At 53.7% G+C, this 27,139-nt stretch overlaps 2 protein-coding genes across 2 annotated transcripts; one reads left to right on the top strand and one right to left on the bottom strand.

The window, feature by feature from the left end:
* Positions 1 to 662: 662 nt before the first annotated feature.
* Positions 663 to 9,900, top strand: ube2c (ubiquitin-conjugating enzyme E2C). The gene is made up of 7 exons (XM_083940987.1): positions 663 to 1,078; positions 2,401 to 2,511; positions 2,606 to 2,633; positions 5,955 to 6,041; positions 7,812 to 8,016; positions 8,107 to 8,166; positions 9,764 to 9,900. Exons 2-7 carry the CDS (start codon positions 2,405 to 2,407, stop codon positions 9,799 to 9,801), a joined length of 525 nt encoding a protein of 174 aa, XP_083797113.1. The 5' UTR covers positions 663 to 1,078; positions 2,401 to 2,404; the 3' UTR covers positions 9,802 to 9,900.
* Positions 9,901 to 12,704: 2,804 nt separating this feature from the next.
* On the bottom strand, positions 12,705 to 20,067 carry LOC310966402 (regulator of G-protein signaling 9-binding protein; the record flags this gene model as incomplete). The annotated part of the gene is made up of 4 exons (XM_083940989.1): positions 12,705 to 12,881; positions 13,610 to 13,752; positions 17,486 to 17,689; positions 19,866 to 20,067. 4 exons carry the CDS (start codon positions 20,065 to 20,067, stop codon positions 12,705 to 12,707), a joined length of 726 nt encoding a protein of 241 aa, XP_083797115.1.
* Positions 20,068 to 27,139: the final 7,072 nt, after the last annotated feature.

Raw genomic sequence — 27,139 nt, 5'->3', positions numbered from 1 at the left:
CAGCACTTCCGCCCTCTTCTACTTAGTCTCTGTTCCTGAGGGAGAGACGCCACTTCCGCCCTCTTCTTCTTCTCCTTCGTCTCTGTTCCTGAGGGAGAGAGATCCCGACGCCACTTCCGGTCTCACCACACCAGCACTTCCGCCCTCTTCTTCGTCTCTGTTCCTGAGGGAGAGACGCCACTTCCGGTCACACAACACCATCACTTCCGCCCTCTTCTTTGTCTCTGTTCCTGAGAGAGAGACGCCACTTCCGGTCTCACAACACCACCACTTCCGCCCTCTTCTTCTTCTTCTGTGCAGTGAACTCGGGTTGTAGCGGGAGCACCGTTCACTGTCGCCGCCATTTTTCTCCTTTATTAATATTTATTATTATTATTATTATTATATTATATAAATATATAAAATGTAATAATATTATAATTATAATTAATTTTAAATCTTTCGTTTCCACTCTGTGACGTCGACAGCGCGTATTTCCGGTCCGTCCCAGCGTCATCACCCTCCGCTGCCTTCTCATTGGTTGAGCCCGAGGGGTTATTTTCAAAATGCCGGCCGCTGATTGGCTGCGACGGGGAGGAAGCGCCGGTTTAAACCGGGGGCGGGAGGGACGTTTTTAACGGTTAGGAGCTTTTTTTTAAACCGCCACCGGAGACAAGCAGCTCGGCCCCGGAGAGAGACTCACCCCGGCCCCGGAGACAGACCCACACCGGCCCCGGAGACACACTCACACCGGCCCCGGAGACACACTCACACCGGCCCCGGAGACACACTCACACCGGCCCCGGAGAGAGACTCACCCCGGCCCTCAGAGAGACTCACCCCGGCCCTCAGAGAGACCCACACCGGCCCTCAGAGAGACTCACCCCGGCCCTCAGAGAGACCCACACCGGCCCCGGAGACAGACTCACACCGGCCCCGGAGACACACTCACACCGGCCCCGGAGACACACTCACACCGGCCCCGGAGACACACTCACACCGGCCCCGGAGACACACTCACACCGGCCCCGGAGACACACTCACACCGGCCCCGGAGACAGACCCACACCGGCCCCGGAGACAGACCCACAACAGCCCGGTGAGTCCTCCTGCTGCTGTGTGTGTGTGTGTGCTAACAAACATGCTAATAAACTAGCTAACAAACATGCTAATAAACTAGCTAACAAACATGCTAATAAACTAGCTAACAAACATGCTAATAGACCTGCTAACAAACATGCTAATAGACCTGCTAACAAACATGCTAATAAACTAGCTAACAAACATGCTAATAAACTAGCTAACAAACATGCTAATAAACTAGCTAACAAACCTGCTAACAAACCTGCTAACAAACCTGCTAACAAACCTGCTAACAAACCTGCTAATAAACCTGCTAATAAAGCTGCTAATAAACTAGCTAACAAACATGCTAATAAACTAGCTAACAGACATGCTAATAAACATGCTTATAAACTAGCTAACAGACATGCTAATAAACTAGCTAACATGCTAACAAACATGCTAATATATATGCTAATAAACCTGCTAGCAAACATTCTAACAAACATGCTAATAAACCTGCTAACAGTCATACTAATAAACTAGCTAATAAACCTGCTAGCAAACATTCTAACAAACAAGCTAACAAACATGCTAATAAACAAGCTAACAAACATGCTAATAAACAAGCTAACAAACATGTTAATAAACTAGCTAACAAACATGTTAATAAACTAGCTAACAAACATGTTAATAAACTAGCTAACAAAAATGTTAATAAACTAGCTAACAAACATGCTAATAAACTAGCTAACGAACACGCTAACAAACATGTTAATAAACAAGCTAACAAACATGTTAATAACTAGCTAACAAACATGCTATTAAAAATGCTAATAAACTAGCTAACAAACATGCTAATAAACATGCTAATAGATGAGCTAATCTCGCGTTAGCCGACTGAGCTAACGCTAACCGTCGTTAGCATGAAGCTAAAACACACACGCACACCGTATTTAAAGTGTATTTCCTGTCTCTCTCTCACCTGTCTGTCTCTCACCTGTCTGTCTCTCACCTGTCTGTCTCTCACCTGTCTCTCACCTGTCTGTCTCTCACCTGTCTCTCACCTGTCTGTCTCTCACCTGTCTGTCTCTCACCTGTCTGTCTCTCACCTGTCTGTCTCTCACCTGTCTGTCTCTCTCTCTCACCTGTCTCTCTCTCACCTGTCTCACCTGTCTCTCTCACCTGTCTCTCTCTCACCTGTCTCACCTGTCTCTCTCACCTGTCTCTCTCTCTCTCACCTGTCTCTCTCTCTCTCACCTGTCTCTCTCTCTCTCACCTGTCTCTCTCTCTCTCACCTGTCTGTCTCTCACCTGTCTCTCTCTCACCTGTCTCTCTCTCTCACCTGTCTGTCTGCAGCACCATGGCGTCTCAGAACATGGACCCGGCGGCGGCGGCGTCCTCGTCTCCCGCCGCTCTGAAGGGGAACGAGAGCGGCGGCAGCTCCGCCCGCGGCTCCGTGTCCAAACGGTGAGCACGTCCACGCCGGGACTCGAACCGGCGACCCTCTGGTTCGGAGGCCCAGTCCCCCGTGGACTGACCGCCATGTTTGTTTGTGTTTCAGGCTGCAGCAGGAGCTCATGACCCTCATGGTGAGTCCATGACCTCATCAAGTGTCTGTGACATCACTGATGACCTCATCAAGAGTCTGTGACATCACTGATGATGACCTCATCAAGAGTCTGTGACATCACTGATGATGACCTCATCAAGAGTCTGTGACATCACTGATGATGACCTCATCAAGAGTCTGTGACATCACTGATGATGACCTCATCAAGAGTCTGTGACATCACTGATGACCTCATCAAGAGTCTGTGACATCACTATGATGACGTCACTGATGATGTGTCTCTCTCTGATGACATCACTGTGGTGTGTCTCTCTCTGATGACATCACTGATGATGACATCACTGTGCTGTGTCCCTCTCTGATGACATCACTGATGATGACGTCACTGTGCTGTGTGTCTCTCTCTGATGACATCACTGATGATGACATCACTGATGATGACGTCACTGTGCTGTGTCCCTCTCTGATGACATCACTGATGATGACATCACTGTGCTGTGTCCCTCTCTGATGACATCACTGATGATGACATCACTGTGCTGTGTCCCTCTCTGATGACATCACTGATGATGACATCACTGTGCTGTGTCCCTCTCTGATGACATCACTGATGATGACGTCACTGTGCTGTGTGTCTCTCTCTGATGACATCACTGATGATGACATCACTGATGATGACGTCACTGTAGTGTGTCTCTCTCTGATGACATCACTGATGACATCACTGATGACATCACTGATGATGACATCACTGATGATGACATCACTGACCCCTGTCTCTCTCTGATGACATCACTGACCCCTGTCTCTCTCTGATGACATCACTGACCCCTGTCTCTCTCTGATGACATCACTGACCCCTGTCTCTCTCTGATGACATCACTGACCCCTGTCTCTCTCTGATGACATCACTGACCCGTCTGTCTCTCTCTCTCTGATGACATCACTGACCCCTGTCTCTCTCTCTGATGACATCACTGACCCCTGTCTCTCTCTGATGACATCACTGACCCCTGTCTCTCTCTGATGACATCACTGACCCCCTGTCTCTCTCTGATGACATCACTGACCCCTGTCTCTCTCTGATGACATCACTGACCCCTGTCTCTCTCTCTTATGACATCACTGACCCCTGTCTCTCTCTCTGATGACATCACTGACCCCTGTCTCTCTCTGATGACATCACTGACCCCTGTCTCTCTCTCTCTGATGACATCACTGACCCCTGTCTCTCTCTCTGATGACATCACTGACCCCTGTCTCTCTCTGATGACATCACTGACCCATGTCTCTCTCTGATGACATCACTGACCCCTGTCTCTCTCTGATGACATCACTGACCCCTGTCTCTCTCTGATGACATCACTGACCCCTGTCTCTCTCTGATGACATCACTGACCCCTGTCTCTCTCTCTGATGACATCACTGACCCCTGTCTCTCTCTGATGACATCACTGACCCCTGTCTCTCTCTGATGACATCACTGACCCCTGTCTCTCTCTGATGACATCACTGACCCCTGTCTCTCTCTGATGACATCACTGACCCCTGTCTCTCTCTGATGACATCACTGACCCTTGTCTCTCTCTCTGATGACATCACTGACCCCTGTGTCCCTCTCTGATGACATCACTGACCCCTGTCTCTCTCTGATGACATCACTGACCCCTGTGTCTCTCTCTGATGACATCACTGACCCCTGTCTCTCTCTGATGACATCACTGACCCCTGTCTCTCTCTGATGACATCACTGACCCCTGTCTCTCTCTCTGATGACATCACTGACCCCTGTCTCTCTCTGATGACATCACTGACCCCTGTCTCTCTCTGATGACATCACTGACCCGTCTGTCTCTCTCTCTCTGATGACATCACTGACCCCTGTCTCTCTCTCTGATGACATCACTGACCCCTGTCTCTCTCTGATGACATCACTGACCCCTGTCTCTCTCTGATGACATCACTGACCCCCTGTCTCTCTCTGATGACATCACTGACCCCTGTCTCTCTCTGATGACATCACTGACCCCTGTCTCTCTCTCTGATGACATCACTGACCCCTGTCTCTCTCTCTGATGACATCACTGACCCCTGTCTCTCTCTGATGACATCACTGACCCCTGTCTCTCTCTCTCTGATGACATCACTGACCCCTGTCTCTCTCTCTGATGACATCACTGACCCCTGTCTCTCTCTGATGACATCACTGACCCATGTCTCTCTCTGATGACATCACTGACCCCTGTCTCTCTCTGATGACATCACTGACCCCTGTCTCTCTCTGATGACATCACTGACCCCTGTCTCTCTCTGATGACATCACTGACCCCTGTCTCTCTCTCTGATGACATCACTGACCCCTGTCTCTCTCTGATGACATCACTGACCCCTGTCTCTCTCTGATGACATCACTGACCCCTGTCTCTCTCTGATGACATCACTGACCCCTGTCTCTCTCTGATGACATCACTGACCCCTGTCTCTCTCTGATGACATCACTGACCCTTGTCTCTCTCTCTGATGACATCACTGACCCCTGTGTCCCTCTCTGATGACATCACTGACCCCTGTCTCTCTCTGATGACATCACTGACCCCTGTGTCTCTCTCTGATGACATCACTGACCCCTGTCTCTCTCTGATGACATCACTGACCCCTGTCTCTCTCTGATGACATCACTGACCCCTGTCTCTCTCTCTGATGACATCACTGACCCCTGTCTCTCTCTGATGACATCACTGACCCCTGTCTCTCTCTGATGACATCACTGACCCCTGTCTCTCTCTGATGACATCACTGACCCCTGTCTCTCTCTGATGACATCACTGACCCCTGTGTCTCTCTCTGATGACATCACTGACCCCTGTCTCTCTCTGATGACATCACTGACCCCTGTCTCTCTCTGATGACATCACTGACCCCTGTCTCTCTCTGATGACATCACTGACCCCTGTCTCTCTCTGATGACATCACTGACCCCTGTCTCTCTCTGATGACATCACTGACCCCTGTCTCTCTCTCTGATGACATCACTGACCCCTGTGTCCCTCTCTGATGACATCACTGACCCCTGTCTCTCTCTCTGATGACATCACTGACCCCTGTGTCTCTCTCTGATGACATCACTGTGTTCTGTCTCTCTCTGATGACATCACTGACCCCTGTCTCTCTCTGATGACATCACTGACCCCTGTCTCTCTCTGATGACATCACTGACCCCTGTCTCTCTCTGATGACATCACTGACCCCTGTCTCTCTCTCTGATGACATCACTGACCCCTGTGTCTCTCTCTGATGACATCACTGACCCGTGTGTCCCTCTCTGATGACATCACCGCAGACGTCAGGTGACCAGGGCATCTCGGCGTTCCCGGAGTCCGACAACCTCTTCAAGTGGGTCGGGACCATCGACGGCGCCCAGGGCACGGTACGCTCACCTGTCTCTCTCTCACCTGTCTGTCTCTCACCTGTCTCTCTCTCACCTGTCTCTCTCTCTCACCTGTCTGTCTCTCACCCGTCTCTCTCTCTCTCTCTCTCACCTGTCTCTCTCTCACCTGTCTCTCTCTCTCACCTGTCTCTCTCTCTCTCACCTGTCTCTCTCTCACCTGTCTCTCTCTCTCTCACCTGTCTGTCTGTCACCTGTCTCTCTCTCACCTGTCTGTCTGTCACCTGTCTCTCTCTCACCTGTCTGTCTCTCACCTGTCTGTCTCTCTCTCACCCGTCTGTCTCTCACCTGTCTCTCTCTCACCTGTCTCTCTCTCACCTGTCTGTCTCTCACCCGTCTCTCTCTCACCTGTCTGTCTCTCACCTGTCTCTCTCTCACCTGTCTGTCTCTCGCCTGTCTCTCTCTCGCCTGTCTCTCTCTCGCCTGTCTCTCTCTCACCTGTCTGTCTCTCTCACCTGTCTGTCTCTCCCACCTGTCTCTCTCTCTCTCACCTGTCTCTCACCTGTCTGTCTCTCTCACCTGTCTCTCTCCCTCTCACCTGTCTGTCTCACCTGTCTGTCTCTCACCTGTCTCTCTCTCGCCTGTCTCTCTCTCACCTGTCTCTCTCTCACCTGTCTCTCTCTCACCTGTCTCTCTCTCTCCTGTCTCTCTCTCACCTGTCTCTCACCTGTCTCTCTCTCACCTGTCTCTCTCTCACCTGTCTGTCTCTCACCTGTCTGTCTCTCACCTGTCTGTCTCTCACCTGTCTCTCTCTCACCTGTCTCTCTCTCTCTCCTGTCTCTCTCTCACCTGTCTCTCTCTCACCTGTCTGTCTCTCTCACCTGTCTCTCTCTCTCTCACCTGTCTCTCTCACCTGTCTGTGTCTCTCACCTGTCTGTGTCTCTCACCTGTCTCTCTCTCACCTGTCTGTCTCTCACCTGTCTCTCTCTCACCTGTCTCTCTCTCACCTGTCTCTCTCTCTCTCACCTGTCTCTCTCTCACCTGTCTCTCTCACCTGTCTCTGTCTCACCTGTCTCTGTCTCACCTGTCTCTCTCTCTCTCACCTGTCTGTCTCTCACCTGTCTGTCTCTCACCTGCCTCTCTCTCACCCGTCTCTCTCTCACCCGTCTCTCTCTCACCTGTCTCTCTCTCACCTGTCTGTCTCTCACCTGTCTCTCACTCACCTGTCTGTCTCTCACTCACCTGTCTGTCTCTCACTCACCTGTCTGTCTCTCACTCACCTGTCTGTCTCTCACTCACCTGTCTGTCTCTCTCTCACCTGTCTCTCTCTCTCTCACCTGTCTCTCTCTCTCTCACCTGTCTCTCTCTCACCTGTCTGTCTCTCACCTGTCTCTCTCTCACCTGTCTGTCTCTCACCTGTCTCTCTCTCTCTCACCTGTCTCTCTCTCACCTGTCTCTCTCTCACCTGTCTCTCTCACCTGTCTCTGTCTCACCTGTCTCTCTCTCTCTCACCTGTCTGTCTCTCACCTGTCTGTCTCTCACCTGCCTCTCTCTCACCCGTCTCTCTCTCACCCGTCTCTCTCTCACCTGTCTCTCTCTCACCTGTCTGTCTCTCACTCACCTGTCTGTCTCTCACTCACCTGTCTGTCTCTCTCTCACCTGTCTGTCTCTCACCTGTCTCTCTCTCACCTGTCTGTCTCTCACCTGTCTGTCTCTCACCTGTCTGTCTCTCACCTGTCTGTCTCTCACCTGTCTCTCTCTCACCTGTCTGTCTCTCACCTGTCTGTCTCCCCCCCCCCCCCCCCCCCTCAGGTGTACGAGGGCCTCAGGTACCGCCTCTCCCTGGAGTTCCCGGCTGGATACCCGTACCAGGCGCCGCGCGTCAAGTTCGTCACGTCCTGCTTCCACCCCAACGTGGACGAGCACGGCTTCATCTGCCTGGACGTCCTCAAGGACAAGTGGTCGGCCCTGTACGACGTGCGTTCGATTCTGCTGTCCATCCAGAGCCTGCTGGGAGGTACCTGCCCCCCCCCCACTTAGACCTGCCCCCCCCCCCCCTTACACCTGCCCCCCCCCCCTTTAACCACTTGTTTATTTGTTTGTTTAGAGCCGAACAACGAGAGTCCTCTGAACACGACCGCCGCCGAACTCTGGGACGACCAAGAAGGTGAGTTCACCGGTTCGATTCCCTGAAAAGAGCAGGTCCACGTGGGTCAGGTAGGGCTGATGGGAGCTGTAGTAGTAGTAGTTGTAGCAGCAGCAGCAGTGCCTTCTGGGAGCTGTAGTAGTAGCAGCAGCAGTGCCTTCTGGGAGCTGTAGTTGTAGCAGCAGCAGTGCCTTCTGGGAGCTGTAGTTGTAGCAGCAGCAGTGCCTTCTGGGAGCTGTAGTTGTAGTAGTTGTAGTTGCAGCAGCAGTGCCTTCTGGGAGCTGTAGTTGTAGCAGCAGCAGTGCCTTCTGGGAGCTGTAGTTGTAGTAGTTGTAGTTGCAGCAGCAGTGCCTTCTGGGAGCTGTAGTTGTAGCAGCAGCAGTGCCTTCTGGGAGCTGTAGTTGTAGTAGTTGTAGTTGCAGCAGCAGTGCCTTCTGGGAGCTGTAGTTGTAGTAGTTGCAGCAGCAGCAGTGCCTTCTGGGAGCTGTAGTTGTAGTAGTTGCAGCAGCAGCAGTGCCTTCTGGGAGCTGTAGTTGTATTAGCAGCAGTGCCTTCTGGGAGCTGTAGTAGTTGCAGCAGCAGCAGTGCCTTCTGGGAGCTGTAGTTGTAGCAGCAGCAGTGCCTTCTGGGAGCTGTAGTAGTAGTAGTTGTAGCAGCAGCAGTGCCTTCTGAGAGCTGTAGTAGTAGTAGTTGTTGCAGCAGCAGCAGCAGTGCCTTCTGGGAGCTGTAGTAGTAGTTGTTGTAGCAGCAGCAGTGCCTTCTGGGAGCTGTAGTAGTAGTAGTTGTTGCAGCAGCAGCAGCAGTGCCTTCTGGGAGCTGTAGTAGTAGTTGTAGCAGCAGCAGTGCCTTCTGGGAGCTGTAGTAGTTGTTGTGGCAGCAGCAGTGCCTTCTGGGAGCTGTAGTTGTAGTAGTTGTTGTAGCAGCAGCAGTGCCTTCTGGGAGCTGTAGTTGTATTAGCAGCAGTGCCTTCTGGGAGCTGTAGTAGTAGTTGTAGCAGCAGCAGTGCCTTCTGGGAGCTGTAGTTGTAGTTGTTGTAGCAGCAGCAGCAGTGCCTTCTGGGAGCTGTAGTTGTAGTAGTAGTTGTAGCAGCAGCAGTGCCTTCTGGGAGCTGTAGTTGTAGTTGTTGTAGCAGCAGCAGCAGTGCCTTCTGGGAGCTGTAGTTGTAGTAGTAGTTGTAGTTGCAGCAGCAGCAGTGCCTTCTGGGAGCTGTAGTAGTAGTAGTTGTAGCAGCAGCAGTGCCTTCTGGGAGCTGTAGTAGTAGTAGTTGTTGCAGCAGCAGCAGCAGTGCCTTCTGGGAGCTGTAGTAGTAGTTGCAGCAGCAGCAGTGCCTTCTGGGAGCTGTAGTTGTAGTAGTTGCAGCAGCAGTGTCTTCTGGGAGCTGTAGTTGTAGTAGTTGCAGCAGCAGCAGTGCCTTCTGGGAGCTGTAGTAGTAGTTGTTGTAGCAGCAGTGCCTTCTGGGAGCTGTAGTAGTAGTTGTTGTAGCAGCAGTGCCTTCTGGGAGCTGTAGTAGTAGTTGTTGTAGCAGCAGTGCCTTCTGGGAGCTGTAGTTGTAGTAGTTGCAGCAGCAGTGCCTTCTGGGAGCTGTAGTCCTAACCCCCCCTCCTCTGGTCTCTTGCAGCCTTTAAGCGTCACCTCGTCTCCACGTTCCAGAAGTGAAGCTGCGTCGGTTCTCCGTCTGTTCTCCGTCGTCTCTGTAAAATATTTTAATGTGTTTGTTCTCTTGGTTCTGTCAATAAAGTTCTTCTTTCAACACAAGCGCCTCCATGTTCCTCAAGTTCCACAGGGTTCCTTAAGTGTTCTAAAGGGTTCCTTAAGTGTTCTAAAGGGTTCCTTAAGTGTTCCTCAGGGTTCTAAAGGGTTCCCCGTGTTCTCCAGGGTTCTAAAGGGTTCCTTTAGTGTTCTTAAAGGTACCTTAAGTGTTCCTCAGGGTTTTAAAGGGTTCCACGGGGTTCCTTAAGTGTTCCACAGGGTTCCTTAAGTGTCCCCAGGGCTCTAAAGGGTTCCTTACGTGTTCCTCAGGGTTCTAAAGGGTTCCCCCAGGTTCTTCAGGGTTCCTTGAGTGTTCCACAGGGTTCCTTAAGTGTTCCACAGGGTACTAAAGGGTTCCTTAACTGTTCTAAAGGGTTCCTTTAGTGTTCCCCAGGGTTAGATTGGGGTTCCCCCGGGTTCCTCAGGTTCCTTTAGCTTAGCCAGGGTTCCTCAGGTTCCTTTAGCGTAGGCACGGTTCCTCAGGTTCCCCCGTGTTCCTCAGGGTTCCTCAGGTTCCATTAGTGTAGCCAGGGTTCCTCGGGTTCCTTTAGTGTAGGCAGGGTTCCTCAGGTTCCTCTAGCGTAGGCAGGGTTCCTCAGGTTCCTCTAGCGTAGGCAGGGTTCCTCAGGTTCCTTTAGTGTAGGCAGGGTTCCTCAGGTTCCTCTAGCGTAGGCAGGGTTCCTCAGGTTCCTGTAGCGTAGGCAGGGTTCCTCAGGTTCCTTTAGCGTAGCCAGGGTTCCTCAGGTTCCTTTAGCGTAGGCAGGGTTCCTCAGGTTCCTTTAGCGTAGCCAGGGTTCCTCAGGTTCCTCTAGCGTAGCCAGGGTTCCTCAGGTTCCTTTAGCGTAGGCAGGGTTCCTCAGGTTCCTTTAGCGTAGCCAGGGTTCCTCAGGTTCCTTCAGCGTAGCCAGGGTTCCTCAGGTTCCTTTAGCGTAGGCAGGGTTCCTCAGGTTCCTTTAGCGTAGCCAGGGTTCCTCAGGTTCCTTTAGCGTAGGCAGGGTTCCTCAGGTTCCTTTAGTGTAGTCAGGGTTCCTCAGGTTCCTTTAGCGTAGCCAGGGTTCCTCAGGTTCCTTTAGCGTAGGCAGGGTTCCTCAGGTTCCTTTAGCGTAGGCAGGGTTCCTCTGGTTCTTCAGGGATCCTCAGGTTCCTTTGGGTTCCTCAGGGTTCCTTTAGCGTAGACAGGGTTCCTCAGGTTCCTTTAGTGTAGGCAGGGTTCCTCTAGCGTAGGCAGGGTTCCTCAGGTTCCTTTAGCTTAGGCAGGGTTCCTCTGGTTCCTTTAGCGTAGGCAGGGTTCCTCAGGTTCCTTTAGCGTAGGCAGGGTTCCTCAGGTTCCTTTAGCGTAGTCAGGGTTCCTCAGGTTCCTTAAGCGTAGGCAGGGTTCCTCAGGTTCCTTTAATGTAGGCAGGGTATCTCAGGTTCCTCTAGCTTAGGCAGGGTTCCTCAGGTTCCTTTAGCGTAGGCAGGGTTCCTCAGGTTCCTTTAGCGTAGGCAGGGTTCCTCAGGTTCCTTTAGCGTAGGCAGGGTTCCTCAGGTTCCTTAAGCGTAGGCAGGGTTCCTCAGGTTCCTTTAATGTAGGCAGGGTATCTCAGGTTCCTCTAGCTTAGGCAGGGTTCCTCAGGTTCCTTTAGCGTAGGCAGGGTTCCTCAGGTTCCTTTAGCGTAGGCAGGGTTCCTCAGGTTCCTTTAGCGTAGGCAGGGTTCCTCAGGTTCCTTTAGTGTAGGCAGGGTTCCTCAGGTTCCTTAAGCGTAGGCAGGGTTCCTCAGGGTTCCTTTAGCGTAGTCAGGGTTCCTCAGGTTCCTTTAGCGTAGGCAGGGTTCCTCAGGTTCCTTAAGCGTAGGCAGGGTTCCTCAGGTTCCTTTAGCGTAGGCAGGGTTCCTCAGGTTCCTTAAGCGTAGGCAGGGTTCCTCAGGTTCCTTAAGCGTAGGCAGGGTTCCTCAGGTTCCTTAAGCGGAAGCAGGGTTCCTCAGGGTTCCTCTGGTTCTTCAGGGTTCCTCAGGTTCCCCGTGCTCCTCAGGGTTCCTCGGGTTCCCCTGCATCGGGTTCTGTCTAGGAACCGTCACGGAATCAGAACAAACTTAACAAACGACACCGGTTCGATTCCACTTTATTTATTTATATTTAGGAGGTCTACAGAGAACCGACCCCCCAGAGGAGGTTCTACAGAGAACCAACCCCCCAGAGGAGGTTCTACAGAGACCCGACCCCCCAGAGGAGGTTCTACAGAGACCCGACCCCCCAGAGGAGGTTCTACAGAGACCCGACCCCCCAGAGGAGGTTCTACTACAGGGTCTACAGAGACCCGACCCCTAGGGGGTTCTACGTCAGGGTCTACAGAGACCCGACCCCCCAGAGGAGGTTCTACGTCAGGGTCTACAGTGACCCGACCCCCCAGAGGAGGTTCTACTTCAGGGTCTACAGTGACCCGACCCCCCAGAGGAGGTTCTACTTCAGGGTCTACAGAGACCCGACCCTCCAGAGGAGGTTCTACTTCAGGGTCTACAGTGACCCGACCCCCCAGAGGAGGTTCTACGTCAGGGTCTACAGTGACCTGACCCCCCAGAGGAGGTTCTACAGAGACCCGACCCCCCAGAGGCGGTTCTACGTCAGGGTCTACAGTGACCCGACCCCCCAGAGGAGGTTCTACTACAGGGTCTACAGAGACCCGACCCCCCAGAGGAGGTTCTACTACAGGGTCTACAGAGACCCGACCCCCCAGAGGAGGTTCTACTTGAGGGTCTACAGTGACCCGACCCCCCAGAGGAGGTTCTACTACAGGGTCTACAGAGACCCGACCCCCCAGAGGAGGTTCTACTTCAGGGTCTACAGAGACCCAGTCCGCAGCAGGGGGGCTGGCAGCAGGGGACCCCGTTGTTGGAGACCACCTCGATCTCCATCAGGTCTTCCAGGTCGTGGTCCGGTTCTTCGGGTTCTCCGTAGGCCTCCACCCACGCCGGCTGGGTCGCTTCCACCGACCAGAACGCAACCGGGACCTGGGGAAGACCATCGGGTTAGAACAGAACGGGGTAAGTTAGTCCGCCGGGTACGAGACGGTCCATCAGGTGCAAGACGGTCCGCCGGGTACGAGGTAGTCCGCCAGGTACGAGGCAGTCCATCAGGTGCAAGACGGTCCGCCGGGTACGAGACGGTCCGCCGGGTACGAGGCAGTCCGCCAGGTACGAGGCAGTCCATCAGGTGCAAGACGGTCCGCCGGGTACGAGACGGTCCGCCGGGTACGAGGCAGTCCGCCGGGTACAAGACAGTCCGCCGGGTACAAGACGGTCCATCAGGTGCAAGACGGTCCGCCAGGTACGAGACAGTCCGCCGGGTACAAGACGGTCCATCAGGTGCAAGACGGTCCGCCGGGTACGAGACAGTCCGCCGGGTACAAGACAGTCCGCCGGGTACAAGACGGTCCGCCGGGTACAAGACCAGGTCTGGTCTGGTCTGGTCTCACCCTGGTCTGGTCCGGTCTGGTCCGGTCTGGTCTGGTCCGGTCTGGTCTCACCCTGGTCTGGTCCGGTCCGGTCTGGTCTGGTCTGGTCTGGTCCGGTCTGGTCTGGTCTGGTCTGGTCTGGTCCAGTCTGGTTTAGTCTGGTCTGGTCTGGTCCGGTCCGGTCTGATCTCACCCTGGTCCTGGTCTGGTCTGGTCTGGTCTGGTCTGGTCTGGTCTGGTCTGGTCCGGTCTGGTCTGGTCCGGTCCGGTCCGGTCTGGTCTCACCCTCATCTGCATCTCCGCCATCATGGCCTCCAGCTCTGCGATGTGATTGGTCAGGTCTGGACTTGGCTCCTCCCCCAAGGTGATCCACGGGACTTGAACCGAGGCCACTCGTGCCGCCACCCCCACCACGCCGTCCACGCACCCTGGAGAGAGAGACCGGCAGAGAACCTGTGAGAACCCCTGGAGGTTCTAGGTGTCCTCTAGGTGTCCCGGAGGTTCTAGGTGTCCTCTAGGTGTCCAGGAGGTTCTAGGTGTCAGGGAGGTTCTAGGTGTCCTCTAGGTGTCCTAGAGGTTCTAGGTGTCCTGGAGGTTCTAGGTGTCCTGGAGGTTCTAGGTGTCCTGGAGGTTCTAGGTGGAGGTTCTAGGTGTCTTAGAGGTTCTAGGTGGAGGTTCTAGGTGTGCTGGAGGTTCTAGGTGTCTTAGAGGTTCTAGGTTTCCAGGAGGTTCTAGGTGTCCTGGAGGTTCTAGGTGTCCTAGAGGTTCTAGGTGTCCTGCAGGTTCTAGGTGTCCAGGAGGTTCTAGGTGTCCTGGAGGTTCTAGGTCTCCCGGAGGTTCTAGGTGTGCCGGAGGTTCTAGGTGTCCTGGAGGTTCTAGGTGTCCTGGAGGTTCTAGGTGTCCAGGAGGTTCTAGGTGTCCTGGAGGTTCTAGGTGTCCTAGAGGTTCTAGGTGTCCTGGAGGTTCTAGGTGTCCTAGAGGTTCTAGGTGTCCTGGAGGTTCTAGGTGTCCTAGAGGTTCTAGGTGTGCTGGAGGTTCTAGGTGTCCTGGAGGTTCTAGGTGTCCTCTAGGTGTCTTAGAGGTTCTAGGTGTGCTGGAGGTTCTAGGTGTCCTGGAGGTTCTAGGTGTCCTCTAGGTGTCTTAGAGGTTCTAGGTGTCCTGGAGGTTCTAGGTGTCCCGGAGGTTCTAGGTGTCCTGGAGGTTCTAGGTGTGCTGGAGGTTCTAGGTGTCCTGGAGGTTCTAGGTGTCCTGGAGGTTCTAGGTGTCCTGGAGGTTCTAGGTGTCCTCTAGGTGTCCTGGAGGTTCTAGGTGTCCTGGAGGTTCTAGGTGTCCCGGAGGTTCTAGGTGTCCCGGAGGTTCTAGGTGTCCTGGAGGTTCTAGGTGTCCTGGAGGTTCTAGGTGTCCTGGAGGTTCTATGTGTCCTAGAGGTTCTAGGTGTCCCGGAGGTTCTAGGTGTCCCGGTGGTTCTAGGTGTCCTGGAGGTTCTAGGTGTCCTGGAGGTTCTAGGTGTCCTCTAGGTGTCCTGAAGGTTCTAGGTGTCCTGGAGGTTCTAGGTGTGCTGGAGGTTCTAGGTGTCATGGAGGTTCTAGGTGTCCTGGAGGTTCTAGGTGTCCTCTAGGTGTCCTGGAGGTTCTAGGTGTCCTAGAGGTTCTAGGTGTCCTGGAGGTTCTAGGTGTCCTGGAGGTTCTAGGTGTCCCGGAGGTTCTAGGTGTCCCGGAGGTTCTAGGTGTGCTGGAGGTTCTAGGTGTCCCGGAGGTTCTAGGTGTCCTGGAGGTTCTAGGTGTCCTGGAGGTTCAAGGTGTGCCGGAGGTTCTAGGTGTGCCGGAGGTTCTAGGTGTCCTGGAGGTTCTAGGTGTCCTGGAGGTTCTAGGTGTCCTAGAGGTTCTAGGTGTCCTGGAGGTTCTAGGTGTCCTGGAGGTTCTAGGTGTCCTGGAGGTTCTAGGTGTCCTAGAGGTTCTAGGTGTCCTGGGGGTTCTAGGTGTCCTGGTGGGTCTAGGTGTCCTAGAGGTTCTAGGTGTCCTGGAGGTTCTAGGGGTCCTCTAGGTGTCCTGGAGGTTCTAGGTGTCCTGGAGGTTCTAGGTGTGCTGGAGGTTCTAGGTGTCCTGGAGGTTCTAGGTGTCCTCTAGGTGTCCTGGAGGTTCTAGGTGTGCCGGAGGTTCTAGGTGTCCTGGTGGTTCTAGGTGTGCTGGAGGTTCTAGGTGTCCTGGAGGTTCTAGGTGTCCTGGAGGTTCTAGGTGTCCTGGAGGTTCTAGGTGTCCTGGAGGTTCTAGGTGTGCTGGAGGTTCTAGGTGTCCTAGAGGTTCTAGGTGTGCTGGAGGTTCTAGGTGTCCTGGAGGTTCTAGGTGTCCTGAAGGTTCTAGGTGTCCTGGAGGTTCTAGGTGTCCTGGAGGTTCTAGGTGTCCTGGAGGTTCTAGGTGTCCCGGAGGTTCTAGGCGTCCCGGAGGTTCTAGGTGTGCTAGAGGTTCTAGGTGTCCTGGAGGCTCTAGGTGTCCTGGAGGTTCTAGGTGTCCTGGATATTCTAGGTGTCCTGGAGGTTCTAGGTGTCCTGGAGGTTCTAGGTGTCCTGGAGGTTCTAGGTGTCCTGGACATTCTAGGTGTCCTGGAGGTTCTAGGTGTCCTAGAGGTTCTAGGTGTCCTCTAGGTGTCCTGGAGGTTCTAGGTGTCCTGGAGGTTCTAGGTGTCCTGGAGGTTCTAGGTGTCCTAGAGGTTCTAGGTGTCCTGGAGATTCTAGGTGTCCTGGAGGTTCTAGGTGTCCCGGAGGTTCTAGGTGTCCTGGAGGTTCTAGGTGTCCTCTAGGTGTCCTCTAGGTGTCCTGGAGGTTCTAGGTGTCCTGGAGGTTTTAGGTGTCCTCTAGGTGTCCTAGAGGTTCTAGGTGTCCTGGAGGTTCTAGGTGTGCTGGAGGTTCTAGGTGTGCTGGAGGTTCTAGGTGTCCTAGAGGTTCTAGGTGTCCTGGAGGTTCTAGGTGTCCTAGAGGTTCCAGGTGTGCTGGAGGTTCTAGGTGTCCTCTAGGTGTCCTGGAGGTTCTAGATGTCCTGGAGGTTCTAGGTGTCCCGGAGGTTCTAGGTGTCCTAGAGGTTCTAGGTGTGCTGGAGGTTCTAGGTGTCCCGGAGGTTCTAGGTGTCCCGGAGGTTCTAGGTGTCCTAGAGGTTCTAGGTGTCCTGGAGGTTCTAGGTGTCCTAGAGGTTCTAGGGGTCCTGGAGGTTCTAGGTGTCCTGGAGGTTCTAGGTGTCAGGGAGGTTCTAGGTGGGCTGGAGGTTCTAGGTGTGCTAGAGGTTGTAGGTGTACTGGAGGTTCTAGGTGTCCTAGAGGTTCCAGGAGGTTCTAGGTGTCCTGGAGGTTCTAGGTGTCCTCTAGGTGTCCTGGAGGTTCTAGGTGTGCTGGAGGTTCTAGGTGTACTAGAGGTTCTAGGTGTCTTAGAGGTTCTAGGTGTCCTGGAGGTTCTAGGTGTCCTGGAGGTTCTAGGTGTCCTAGAGGTTCTAGGTGTCAGGGAGGTTCTAAGTGTCCTGGAGGCTCTAGGTGTCCTGGAGGTTCTAGGTGTCAGGGAGGTTCTAGGTGTCCCGGAGGTTCTAGGTGTCCCGGAGGTTCTAGGTGTCCTAGAGGTTCTAGGTGTCCCGGAGGTTCTAGGTGTGCTGGAGGTTCTAGGTGTCCTGGAGGTTCTAGGTGTCCTGGAGGTTCTAGGTGTCCTAGAGGTTCTAGGTGTCCTAGAGGTTCTAGGTGTCCTGGAGGTTCTAGGTGTCCTGGAGGTTCTAGGTGTCCTCTAGGTGTCCTGGAGGTTCTAGGTGTGCTGGAGGCTCTAGGTGTCCTAGAGGTTCTAGGTGTCCTCTAGGTGTCCTGGAGGTTCTAGGTGTCCTAGAGGTTCTAGGTGTCCTGGAGGTTCTAGGTGTCCTAGAGGTTCTAGGTGTCCCAGAGGTTCTAGGTGTCCCAGAGGTTCTAGGTGTCCCAGAGGTTCTAGGTGTCCTCTAGGTGTCCTCTAGGTGTGCTGGAGGTTCTAGGTGTCCTGGAGGTTCTAGGTGTCCCGGAGGTTCTAGGTGTCCCGGAGGTTCTAGGTGTCCTGGAGGTTCTACTTCCGGGTCCCTGGACTACTTCCGGGTCCAGGGACCCCTCTGGCGTGTCATTGGTTAAGGGGCGGACCCATCGTCCAATCACGGCGCAGCAGCTCACCTGTGTTGACGAGCGCGCGCCTGTCGTGGCGCCGCGTCAGCGGGAAGCGTCCAATCAGAGCGCAGAGCGTCCGGAGGTCAGACAGGAAGTTCTCCAGGACCGACAGGAAGTGGACCCACAGGCGCTCCGACGCCCGTCTGTCCTCCACGCCGGAGGGGGCGGAGTCAGAGTCCGACAGCAACCGGAGCAGACGGGGGGACAGACCTGAGGAGAGAGAGACAGGTGAGAGAGAGACAGGTGAGAGAGAGACAGGTGAGAGACAGACAGGTGAGAGAGAGACAGGTGAGAGACAGACAGGTGAGAGTGAGACAGGTGAGAGAGAGACAGGTGAGAGTGAGACAGGTGAGAGAGAGACAGGTGAGAGACAGACAGGTGAGAGACAGACAGGTGAGAGTGAGACAGGTGAGAGACAGACAGGTGAGAGAGAGACAGGTGAGAGACAGACAGGTGAGAGTGAGACAGGTGAGAGACAGACAGGTGAGAGAGAGACAGGTGAGAGAGACAGGTGAGAGTGAGACAGGTGAGAGAGAGACAGGTGAGAGAGAGACAGTTGTGAGACAGACAGGTGAGAGTGAGACAGGTGAGAGAGAGACAGGTGAGAGTGAGACAGGTGAGAGAGAGACAGGTGAGAGAGAGACAGGTGAGAGTGAGACAGGTGAGAGTGAAACAGGTGAGAGAGAGACAGGTGAGAGAGAGACAGGTGAGAGAGAGACAGGTGAGAGTGAGACAGGTGAGAGTGAGACAGGTGAGAGAGAGACAGGTGAGAGAGAGACAGGTGAGAGACAGGTGAGAGAGAGACAGGTGAGAGAGAGACAGGTGAGAGAGAGACAGGTGAGAGTGAGACAGGTGAGAGAGAGAGACAGGTGAGAGAGAGACAGGAGAGAGACAGACAGGTGAGAGAGAGACAGGTGAGAGACAGGTGAGAGAGAGACAGGTGAGAGACAGACAGGTGAGAGAGACAGGTGAGAGAGAGACAGGTGAGAGTGAGACAGGTGAGAGAGAGACAGGAGAGAGACAGACAGGTGAGAGAGAGACAGGTGAGAGACAGGTGAGAGAGAGACAGGTGAGAGACAGACAGGTGAGAGAGACAGGTGAGAGAGACAGGTGAGAGAGAGAGACAGGTGAGAGAGAGAGACAGGTGAGAGAGAGACAGGTGAGAGAGAGACAGGTGAGAGACAGACAGGTGAGAGTGAGACAGGTGAGAGTGAGACAGGTGAGAGAGGCAGGTGAGAGAGAGACAGGTGAGACAGAGACAGGTGAGAGAGAGACAGGTGAGAGAGAGACAGGTGAGAGAGAGACAGGTGAGAGACAGGTGAGAGACAGACAGGTGAGAGAGAGAGAGGTGAGAGAGAGAGACAGGTGAGAGACAGACAGGTGAGAGTGAGACAGGTGAGAGACAGACAGGTGAGAGAGAGACAGGTGAGAGAGACAGGTGAGAGAGAGACAGGTGAGAGAGAGAGAGAGAGACAGGTGAGAGAGAGACAGGTGAGAGTGAGACAGGTGAGAGACAGACAGGTGAGAGAGAGACAGGTGAGAGAGAGACAGGTGAGAGAGAGACAGGTGAGAGAGAGACAGGTTAGAGAGAGAGACAGGTGAGAGAGAGACAGGTGAGAGAGAGACAGGTGAGAGACAGACAGGTGAGAGAGAGACAGGTGAGAGACAGACAGGTGAGAGAGAGACAGGTGAGAGAGAGACAGGTGAGAGAGAGACAGGTGAGAGAGAGACAGGTGAGAGTGAGACAGGTGAGAGACAGACAGGTGAGAGACAGACAGGTGAGAGAGACAGGTGAGAGTGAGACAGGTGAGAGTGAGACAGGTGAGAGACAGACAGGTGAGAGAGAGACAGGTGAGAGAGAGAGACAGGTGAGAGAGAGACAGGTGAGAGTGAGACAGGTGAGAGACAGACAGGTGAGAGAGAGACAGGTGAGAGTGAGACAGGTGAGAGACAGACAGGTGAGAGACAGACAGGTGAGAGAGAGACAGGTGAGAGAGAGACAGGTGAGAGAGAGACAGGTGAGAGAGAGACAGACAGGTGAGAGAGAGACAGGTGAGAGACGGGTGAGAGAGAGACAGGTGAGAGAGAGACAGGTGAGAGACAGACAGGTGAGAGTGAGACAGGTGAGAGAGAGACAGGTGAGAGAGAGACAGACAGGTGAGAGACAGGTGAGAGAGAGACAGGTGAGAGACAGACAGGTGAGAGTGAGACAGGTGAGAGAGAGACAGGTGAGAGAGAGACAGACAGGTGAGAGACAGGTGAGAGAGAGACAGGTGAGAGAGAGACAGGTGAGAGACAGACAGGTGAGAGACAGACAGGTGAGAGACAGACAGACAGGTGAGAGAGAGACAGGTGAGAGACAGACAGGTGAGAGTGAGACAGGTACCCCTGCAGATGCGAGACGCCGTCCCTCGCGCCTCGTCCATCTCGTCTCGCAGGAAGTTGCCGTCGGCCGAGCCGCCGAGCGCCGTCGCCAGCTGCCGGAAACAGGAAGTGACCCGGGCGAGCGCTTCCTGCGCCCGCTCGCACTCTTCCTGTTGACGGCGCCGCGCCGCCAGCTCGTCCACCGAGCGCCGCCACCGGCTCATGATGTCACCGCCGCCTGAGGGGGGGGGCAGGGGGGCAGGACTTAGGCTGGACCTGGACCTGGTCTAAGTCCTAGACCTGGACCTGGTCTAAGTCCTAGTCTCTGGACCTGGTTTAAGTCCTAGTCTCTGGACCTGGACCTGGTTTTAGTCCTAGTCTCTGGACCTGGTTTAAGTCCTAGTCTCTGGACCTGGTTTAAGTCCTAGTCTCTGGACCTGGTTTAAGTCCTAGTCTCTGGACCTGGTTTAAGTCCTAGTCTCTGGACCTTGTTTAAGTCCTAGTCTCTGGACCTGGTTTAAGTCCTAGTCTCTGGCCCTGGTTTAAGTCCTAGACCCTCGTCTCTGGACCTGGACCTGGTTTAAGTCCTAGTCTCTGGACCTGGACCTGGTTTAAGTCCTAGTCTCTGGACCTGGTTTAAGTCCTAGTCTCTGGACCTGGTCTAAGTCCTAGTCTCTGGACCTGGTTTAAGTCCTAGTCTCTGGCCCTGGTTTAAGTCCTAGACCCTCGTCTCTGGACCTGGACCTGGTTTAAGTCCTAGTCTCTGGACCTGGACCTGGTTTAAGTCCTAGTCTCTGGACCTGGTTTAAGTCCTAGTCTCTGGACCTGGTTTAAGTCCTAGTCTCTGGACCTGGACCTGGTTTAAGTCCTAGTCTCTGGACCTGGTTTAAGTCCTAGTCTCTGGACCTGGTTTAAGTCCTAGTCTCTGGACCTGGTTTAAGTCCTAGACCCTGGACCTGGTTTAAGTCCTAGTCTCTGGACCTGGTTTAAGTCCTAGTCTCTGGACCTGGACCTGGTTTAAGTCCTAGTCTCTGGACCTGGTTTAAGTCCTAGTCTCTGGACCTGGTTTAAGTCCTAGTCTCTGGACCTGGACCTGGTTTAAGTCCTAGTCTCTGGACCTGGTTTAAGTCCTAGTCTCTGGACCTGGTTTAAGTCCTAGTCTCTGGACCTGGTGTAAGTCCTAGTCTCTGGACCTGGTCTAAGTCCTAGTCTCTGGACCTTGACCTGGTTTAAGTCCCGTCTCTGGACCTGGTTTAAGTCCTAGTCTCTGGACCTGGTCTAAGTCCTAGTCTCTGGACCTGGACCTGGTTTAAGTCCTAGTCTCTGGACCTGGTCTAAGTCCTAGTCCCTGGACCTGGTTTAAGTCCTAGTCTCTGGACCTGGTCTAAGTCCTAGTCTCTGGACCTGGTTTAAGTTCTAGTCTCTGGACCTGGTCCTGGTTTAAGTCCTAGTCTCTGGACCTGGTTTAAGTCCTAGTCTCTGGACCTGGACCTGGTTTAAGTCCTAGTCTCTGGACCTGGTCTAAGTCCTAGTCTCTGGACCTGGACCTGGTTTTAGTCCTAGTCTCTGGACCTGGTTTAAGTCCTAGTCTCTGGACCTGGTCTAAGTCCTAGTCTCTGGACCTGGTCTAAGTCCTAGTCTCTGGACCTGGTTTAAGTTCTAGTCTCTGGACCTGGACCTGGTTTAAGTCCTAGTCTCTGGACCTGGTTTAAGTCCTAGTCTCTGGACCTGGTTTAAGTCCTAGTCTCTGGACCTGGTCTAAGTCCTAGTCTCTGGACCGGGTTTAAGTCCTAGTCTCTGGACCTGGACCTGGTTTAAGTCCTAGACCTGGACCTGGTTTAAGTCCTAGTCTCTGGACCTGGTTTAAGTCCTAGTCTTGGACCTGGACCTGGTTTAAGTCCTAGTCTCTGGACCTGGTTTAAGTCCTAGTCTCTGGACCTGGTCTAAGTCCTAGTCTCTGGACCTGGTTTAAGTCCTAGTCTCTGGACCTGGTTTAAGTCCTAGTCTCTGGACCTGGACCTGGTTTAAGTCCTAGTCTCTGGACCTGGTTTAAGTCCTAGTCTCTGGACCTTGACCTGGTTTAAGTTCTAGTCTCTGGACCTGGTTTAAGTCCTAGTCTCTGGACCTGGTTTAAGTCCTAGTCTCTGGACCTGGACCTGGTTTAAGTCCTAGTCTCTGGACCTGGTTTAAGTCCTAGTCTCTGGACCTTGACCTGGTTTAAGTCCTAGTCTCTGGACCTGGTTTAAGTCCTAGTCTCTGGACCTGGTCTAAGTCCTAGTCTCTGTACCTGGACCTGGTTTAAGTCCTAGTCTCTGGACCTGGTTTAAGTCCTAGACCTGGACCTGGTTTAAGTCCTAGTCTCTGGACCTGGTTTAAGTCCTAGATCCTGGACCTGGTTTAAGTCCTAGTCTCTGGACCTGGTTTAAGTCCTAGTCTCTGGACCTGGTTTAAGTCCTAGTCTCTGGACCTGGTCTAAGTCCAAGTCTCTGGACCTGGTTTAAGTCCTAGTCTCTGGACCTGGACCTGGTTTAAGTCCTAGTCTCTGGACCTGGTCTAAGTCCTAGTCTCTGGACCTGGTCTAAGTCCTAGTCTCTGGACCTGGTTTAAGTCCTAGTCTCTGGACCTGGTTTAAGTCCTAGTCTCTGGACCTGAACCTGGTTTAAGTCCTAGTCTCTGGACCTGGTCTAAGTCCTAGTCTCTGGACCTGGACCTGGTTTAAGTCCTAGTCTCTGGACCTGGACCTGGTTTAAGTCCTAGTCTCTGGACCTGGTCTAAGTCCTAGTCTCTGGACCTGGTCTAAGTCCTAGTCTCTGGACCTGGTTTAAGTCCTAGTCTCTGGACCTGGTTAAAGTCCTAGTCTCTGGACCTGGACCTGGTTTAAGTCCTATTTCTGGACCTGGTCTAAGTCCTAGTCTCTGGACCTGGTTTAAGTCCTAGTCTCTGGACCTGGTTTAAGTCCTAGACCTGGACCTGGTCTAAGTCCTAGACCTGGACCTGGTTTAAGTCCTAGTCTCTGGACCTGGTTTAAGTCCTAGTCTCTGGACCTGGTCTAAGTCCTAGTCTCTGGACCTGGACCTGGTTTAAGTCCTAGTCTCTGGACCTGGTTTAAGTCCTAGTCTCTGGACCTGGACCTGGTTTAAGTCCTAGTCTCTGGACCTGGTTTAAGTCCTAGTCTCTGGACCTGGTTTAAGTCCTAGTCTCTGGACCTGGTCTAAGTCCTAGTCTCTGGACCTGGTCTAAGTCCTAGTCTCTGGACCTGGTCTTAGTCCTATTCTCTGGACCTGGACCTGGTCTAAGTCCTAGTCTCTGGACCTGGTCTAAGTCCTAGTCTCTGGACCTGGTTTAAGTCCTAGTCTCTGGACCTGGTCTAAGTCCTAGTCTCTGGACCTGGTTTAAGTCCTAGTCTCTGGACCTGGTCTAAGTCCTAGTCTCTGGACCTGGACCTGGTTTAAGTCCTAGTCTCTCGACCTGGTTTAAGTCCTAGTCTCTGGACCTGGTCTAAGTCCTAGTCTCTGGACCTGGACCTGGTTTAAGTCCTAGTCTCTGGACCTGGTCTAAGTCCTAGTCTCTGGACCTGGTTTAAGTCCTAGTCTCTGGACCTGGACCTGGTCTAAGTCCTAGTCTCTGGACCTGGTTCAAGTCCTAGTCTCTGGACCTGGTCTAAGTCCTAGTCTCTGGACCTGGACCTGGTTTAAGTCCTAGTCTCTGGACCTGGTCTAAGTCCTAGTCTCTGGACCTGGTTTAAGTCCTAGTCTCTGGACCTGGTTTAAGTCCTAGACCCTGGACCTGGTTTAAGTCTTAGACCCTGGACCTGGTTTAAGTCCTAGTCTCTGGACCTGGTTTAAGTCCTAGTCTCTGGACCTGGTTTAAGTCCTGGACCTGGTTTAAGTCCTAGTCTCTGGACCTGGTTTAAGTCCTAGTCTCTGGACCTGGTTTAAGTCCTAGTCTCTGGACCTGGTCTAAGTCCTAGTCTCTGGACCTGGACCTGGTTTAAGTCCTAGTCTCTGGACCTGGTTTAAGTCCTAGTCCTAGTCTCTGGACCTGGTTTAAGTCCTAGTCTCTGGACCTGGTTTAAGTCCTAGACCCTGGACCTGGTTTAAGTCCTAGTCTCTGGACCTGGTCTAAGTCCTAGTCTCTGGACCTGGACCTGGACCTGGTCTAAGTCCTAGTTTCTGGACCTGGTTTAAGTCCTAGTCTCTGAACCTGGTTTGAGTCCTAGTCTCTGGACCTGGACCTGGTTTAAGTCCTAGTCTCTGGACCTGGTTTAAGTCCTAGTCTCTGGACCTGGTTTAAGTCCTAGTCTCTGGACCTGGTCTAAGTCCTAGTCTCTGGACCTGGTTTAAGTCCTAGTCTCTGGACCTGGTTTAAGTCCTAGTCTCTGGACCTGGTTTAAGTCCTAGACCCTGGACCTGGTTTAAGTCCTAGTCTCTGGACCTGGTCTAAGTCCTAGTCTCTGGACCTGGACCTGGACCTGGTCTAAGTCCTAGTTTCTGGACCTGGTTTAAGTCCTAGTCTCTGAACCTGGTTTGAGTCCTAGTCTCTGGACCTGGACCTGGTTTAAGTCCTAGTCTCTGGACCTGGTTTAAGTCCTAGACCTGGACCTGGTTTAAGTCCTCGTCTCTGGACCAGGACCAGGACAAGGACCTCAACCTAGACCAGGACCTCGACCAGGACCAGGACCTCGACCAGGACCACGACCAGGACCAGGACCAGTTCAAGGACCAGGACCAGGACCACAACCTCGACCAGGACCAGGACCACAACCTCGACCAGGACCTCGATCAGGACCAGGACCAGAACCAGGACCAGAACCTAGACCAGGACCTCGACCAGGACCTTGACAGGGACCAGGACCAGGACCTCGACCAGGACAGCAACCAGGACCTCGACCAGGACCTAGACCAGGACCACGACCTCGACAACGACCAGGACCAGGACCTAGACCACGACCTCGACCAGGACCAGGACAAGGTCCAGGACAAGGACCAGGACCTCGACCAGGACCTAGACCAGGACCAGAACCTAGACCAAGACCTCGACCAGGACCAGGACCACCTCGACCAGGACCAGTTCAAGGACCAGGACCAGGAGCTCGACCAGGACCTCGACCAGGACCAGGACCTCGACCAGGACCAGGACCTCGACAACGACCAGGACCTCGACCAGGACCTCGACCACGACCAGGACCACGACCTGGACCACGACCAGGACCAGGACCTAGACCGCGACGAGGACCTCGACAACAACCACGACCTCGACCAGGACCAGGACCAGGACCACGATCTAGACCAGGACCACGACCAGGACCAGGACCTCGAACTCGACCAGGACCAGGACCAGTTCAAGGACCAGGACAAGGACCAGGACAAGGACCAGGACCAGGACCAGAACCAGGACCAGGACCAGGACCAGAACCAGGACAGCGACCAGGACCAGTACAAGGACCAGGACCAGAACCTGGACCAGGACCAGGACCAGCTCACCTGTCTCCGTCGTCATCTTCTTCTTCTGTGGTGGAGGCAGGTCGCTGTAAACAGTCGTCTTCTTCTTCTGTGGTGGAGGCAGGTCGCTGTAAACAGTCGTCTTCTTCTTCTGTGGTGGAGGCAGGTCACTGTAAACACTCGTCGTCTTCTTCTGTGGTGGAGGCAGGTCGCTGTAAACAGTCGTCGTCTTCTTCTTCTGTGGTGGAGGCAGGTCGCTGTAAACAGTCGTCTTCTTCTTCTGTGGTGGAGGCAGGTCGCTGTAAACAGTCGTCGTCTTCTTCTTCTGTGGTGGAGGCAGGTCGCTGTAAACACTCGTCGTCTTCTTCTGTGGTGGAGGCAGGTTGCTGTAAACAGTCGTCTTCTTCTTCTTCTGTGGTGGAGGCAGGTTCCTGTAAACAGTCGTCTTCTTCTTCTCTCCGGAGACGTCGGCGGTTAACGAGCGCCAGCTGAGCTCCTCCCAGGAGGACCTTTGTTTACCTCACCTGTCTCACCCCTCACCTGTCTCACCTACCTCACCTGTCTCACCTACCTCACCTACTTTACCTGTCTCACCTACCTCACCTGCCTCGCCTACTTAACCTGTCTCACCTGTCTCACCTACTTTACCTGTCTCACCTGTCTCACCTGCCTCACCCCTTTCACCTGTCTCACCTACCTCACCTGTCTCACCCTTCTCACTGCTCTCACCTGTCTCACCTACCTCACCTGTCTCACCACCCTCACCTGTCTCACCACCCTCACCTGTCTCACCTGCCTCACCTGTCTCACCTGTCTCACCAACCTCACCCTCTCACCTACCTCACCCTCTCACCTGCCTCACCTGTCTCACCCCTCTCACCTGTCTCACCTACCTCACCCGTCTCACCCCTCTCACCTGTCTCACCTACTTTACCTGTCTCACCTGTCTCACCTACCTCACCTGTCTCACCTACCTCACCTACCTCACTGCTCACCTGTCTCACCTACCACACCTGTCTCACTGCTCTCACCTGTCTCACTGCTCTCACCTACCTCACCTGTCTCACCTACCTCACCTGTCTTACCCCTTTCACCTGTCTCACCACTCTCACCTGTTTCACCTGTCTTACCTGCCACACCTGTCTCACCCCTCTCACCTGTCTCACCCCTCTCACCTGTCTCACCTGCCTCACCTACCTCACCTGTCTCACCCCTCTCACCTGTCTCACCTACCTCACCTGTCTCACTGCTCTCACCTGTCTCACCCCTCTCACCTGTCTCACCTACCTCACCTGTCTCACCTGTCTCACCTGTCTCACCTACTTTACCTGTCTCACTGCTCACACCTGTCTCACCTGTCTCACCTACCTCACCTGTCTCACCCACCTCACCTGTCTCACCCTTCTCACCTACCTCACCTACCTCACCTGTCTCACCTACCTCACCTGTCTCACCTACCTCACCTGTCTCACTGCTCTCACTGCTCTCACCTGTCTCACCTACCTCACCCGTCTCACCACTCTCACCTGTCTCACCTACCACACCTGTCTCACCTACCTCACCTGTCTCACCTCTCTCACCTACCTCACCTGTCTCACTGCTCTCACCTGTCTCACCTACCTCACCTGTCTCACCTACTTTACCTGTCTCACCTACCTCACCTGTCTCACCCCTCTCACCTGTGCAGGTTGGCCGTTAGCATTTCTAGCGTTAGCATGAAGCTAACAGTATCACAACAAAAACGACGACTCGTGTTTCAGCGTCTCTCGTTTATTGGATGGATCCTCCACAAGCCCCGCCCCCTCTACAGACAGGAAGTGACACAACAGCTGCTGCTTGCCAGCTGACCATGTAG

This window comes from Echiichthys vipera (assembly GCF_963691815.1).
Source record: "Echiichthys vipera genome assembly, contig: SCAFFOLD_44, whole genome shotgun sequence".
Classification (NCBI taxonomy): Eukaryota; Metazoa; Chordata; class Actinopteri; order Perciformes; family Trachinidae; genus Echiichthys; species Echiichthys vipera.
The sequence above is the reverse complement of the archived record's forward strand: the minus strand, read 5'-3'. Positions and strand labels throughout refer to the sequence as shown.

Excerpts from the sequence above, each read along its gene's own strand:
- ube2c (XM_083940987.1), top strand. The coding sequence starts at position 2,405 with ATGGCGTCTCAGAACATGGACCCGGCGGCGGCGGCGTCCTCGTCTCCC. Across the intron at positions 2,634-5,954 it reads AGGAGCTCATGACCCTCATG|ACGTCAGGTGACCAGGGCAT; the intron begins GTGAGTCCATGA and ends ACATCACCGCAG. Across the intron at positions 6,042-7,811 it reads TCGACGGCGCCCAGGGCACG|GTGTACGAGGGCCTCAGGTA; the intron begins GTACGCTCACCT and ends CCCCCCCCTCAG.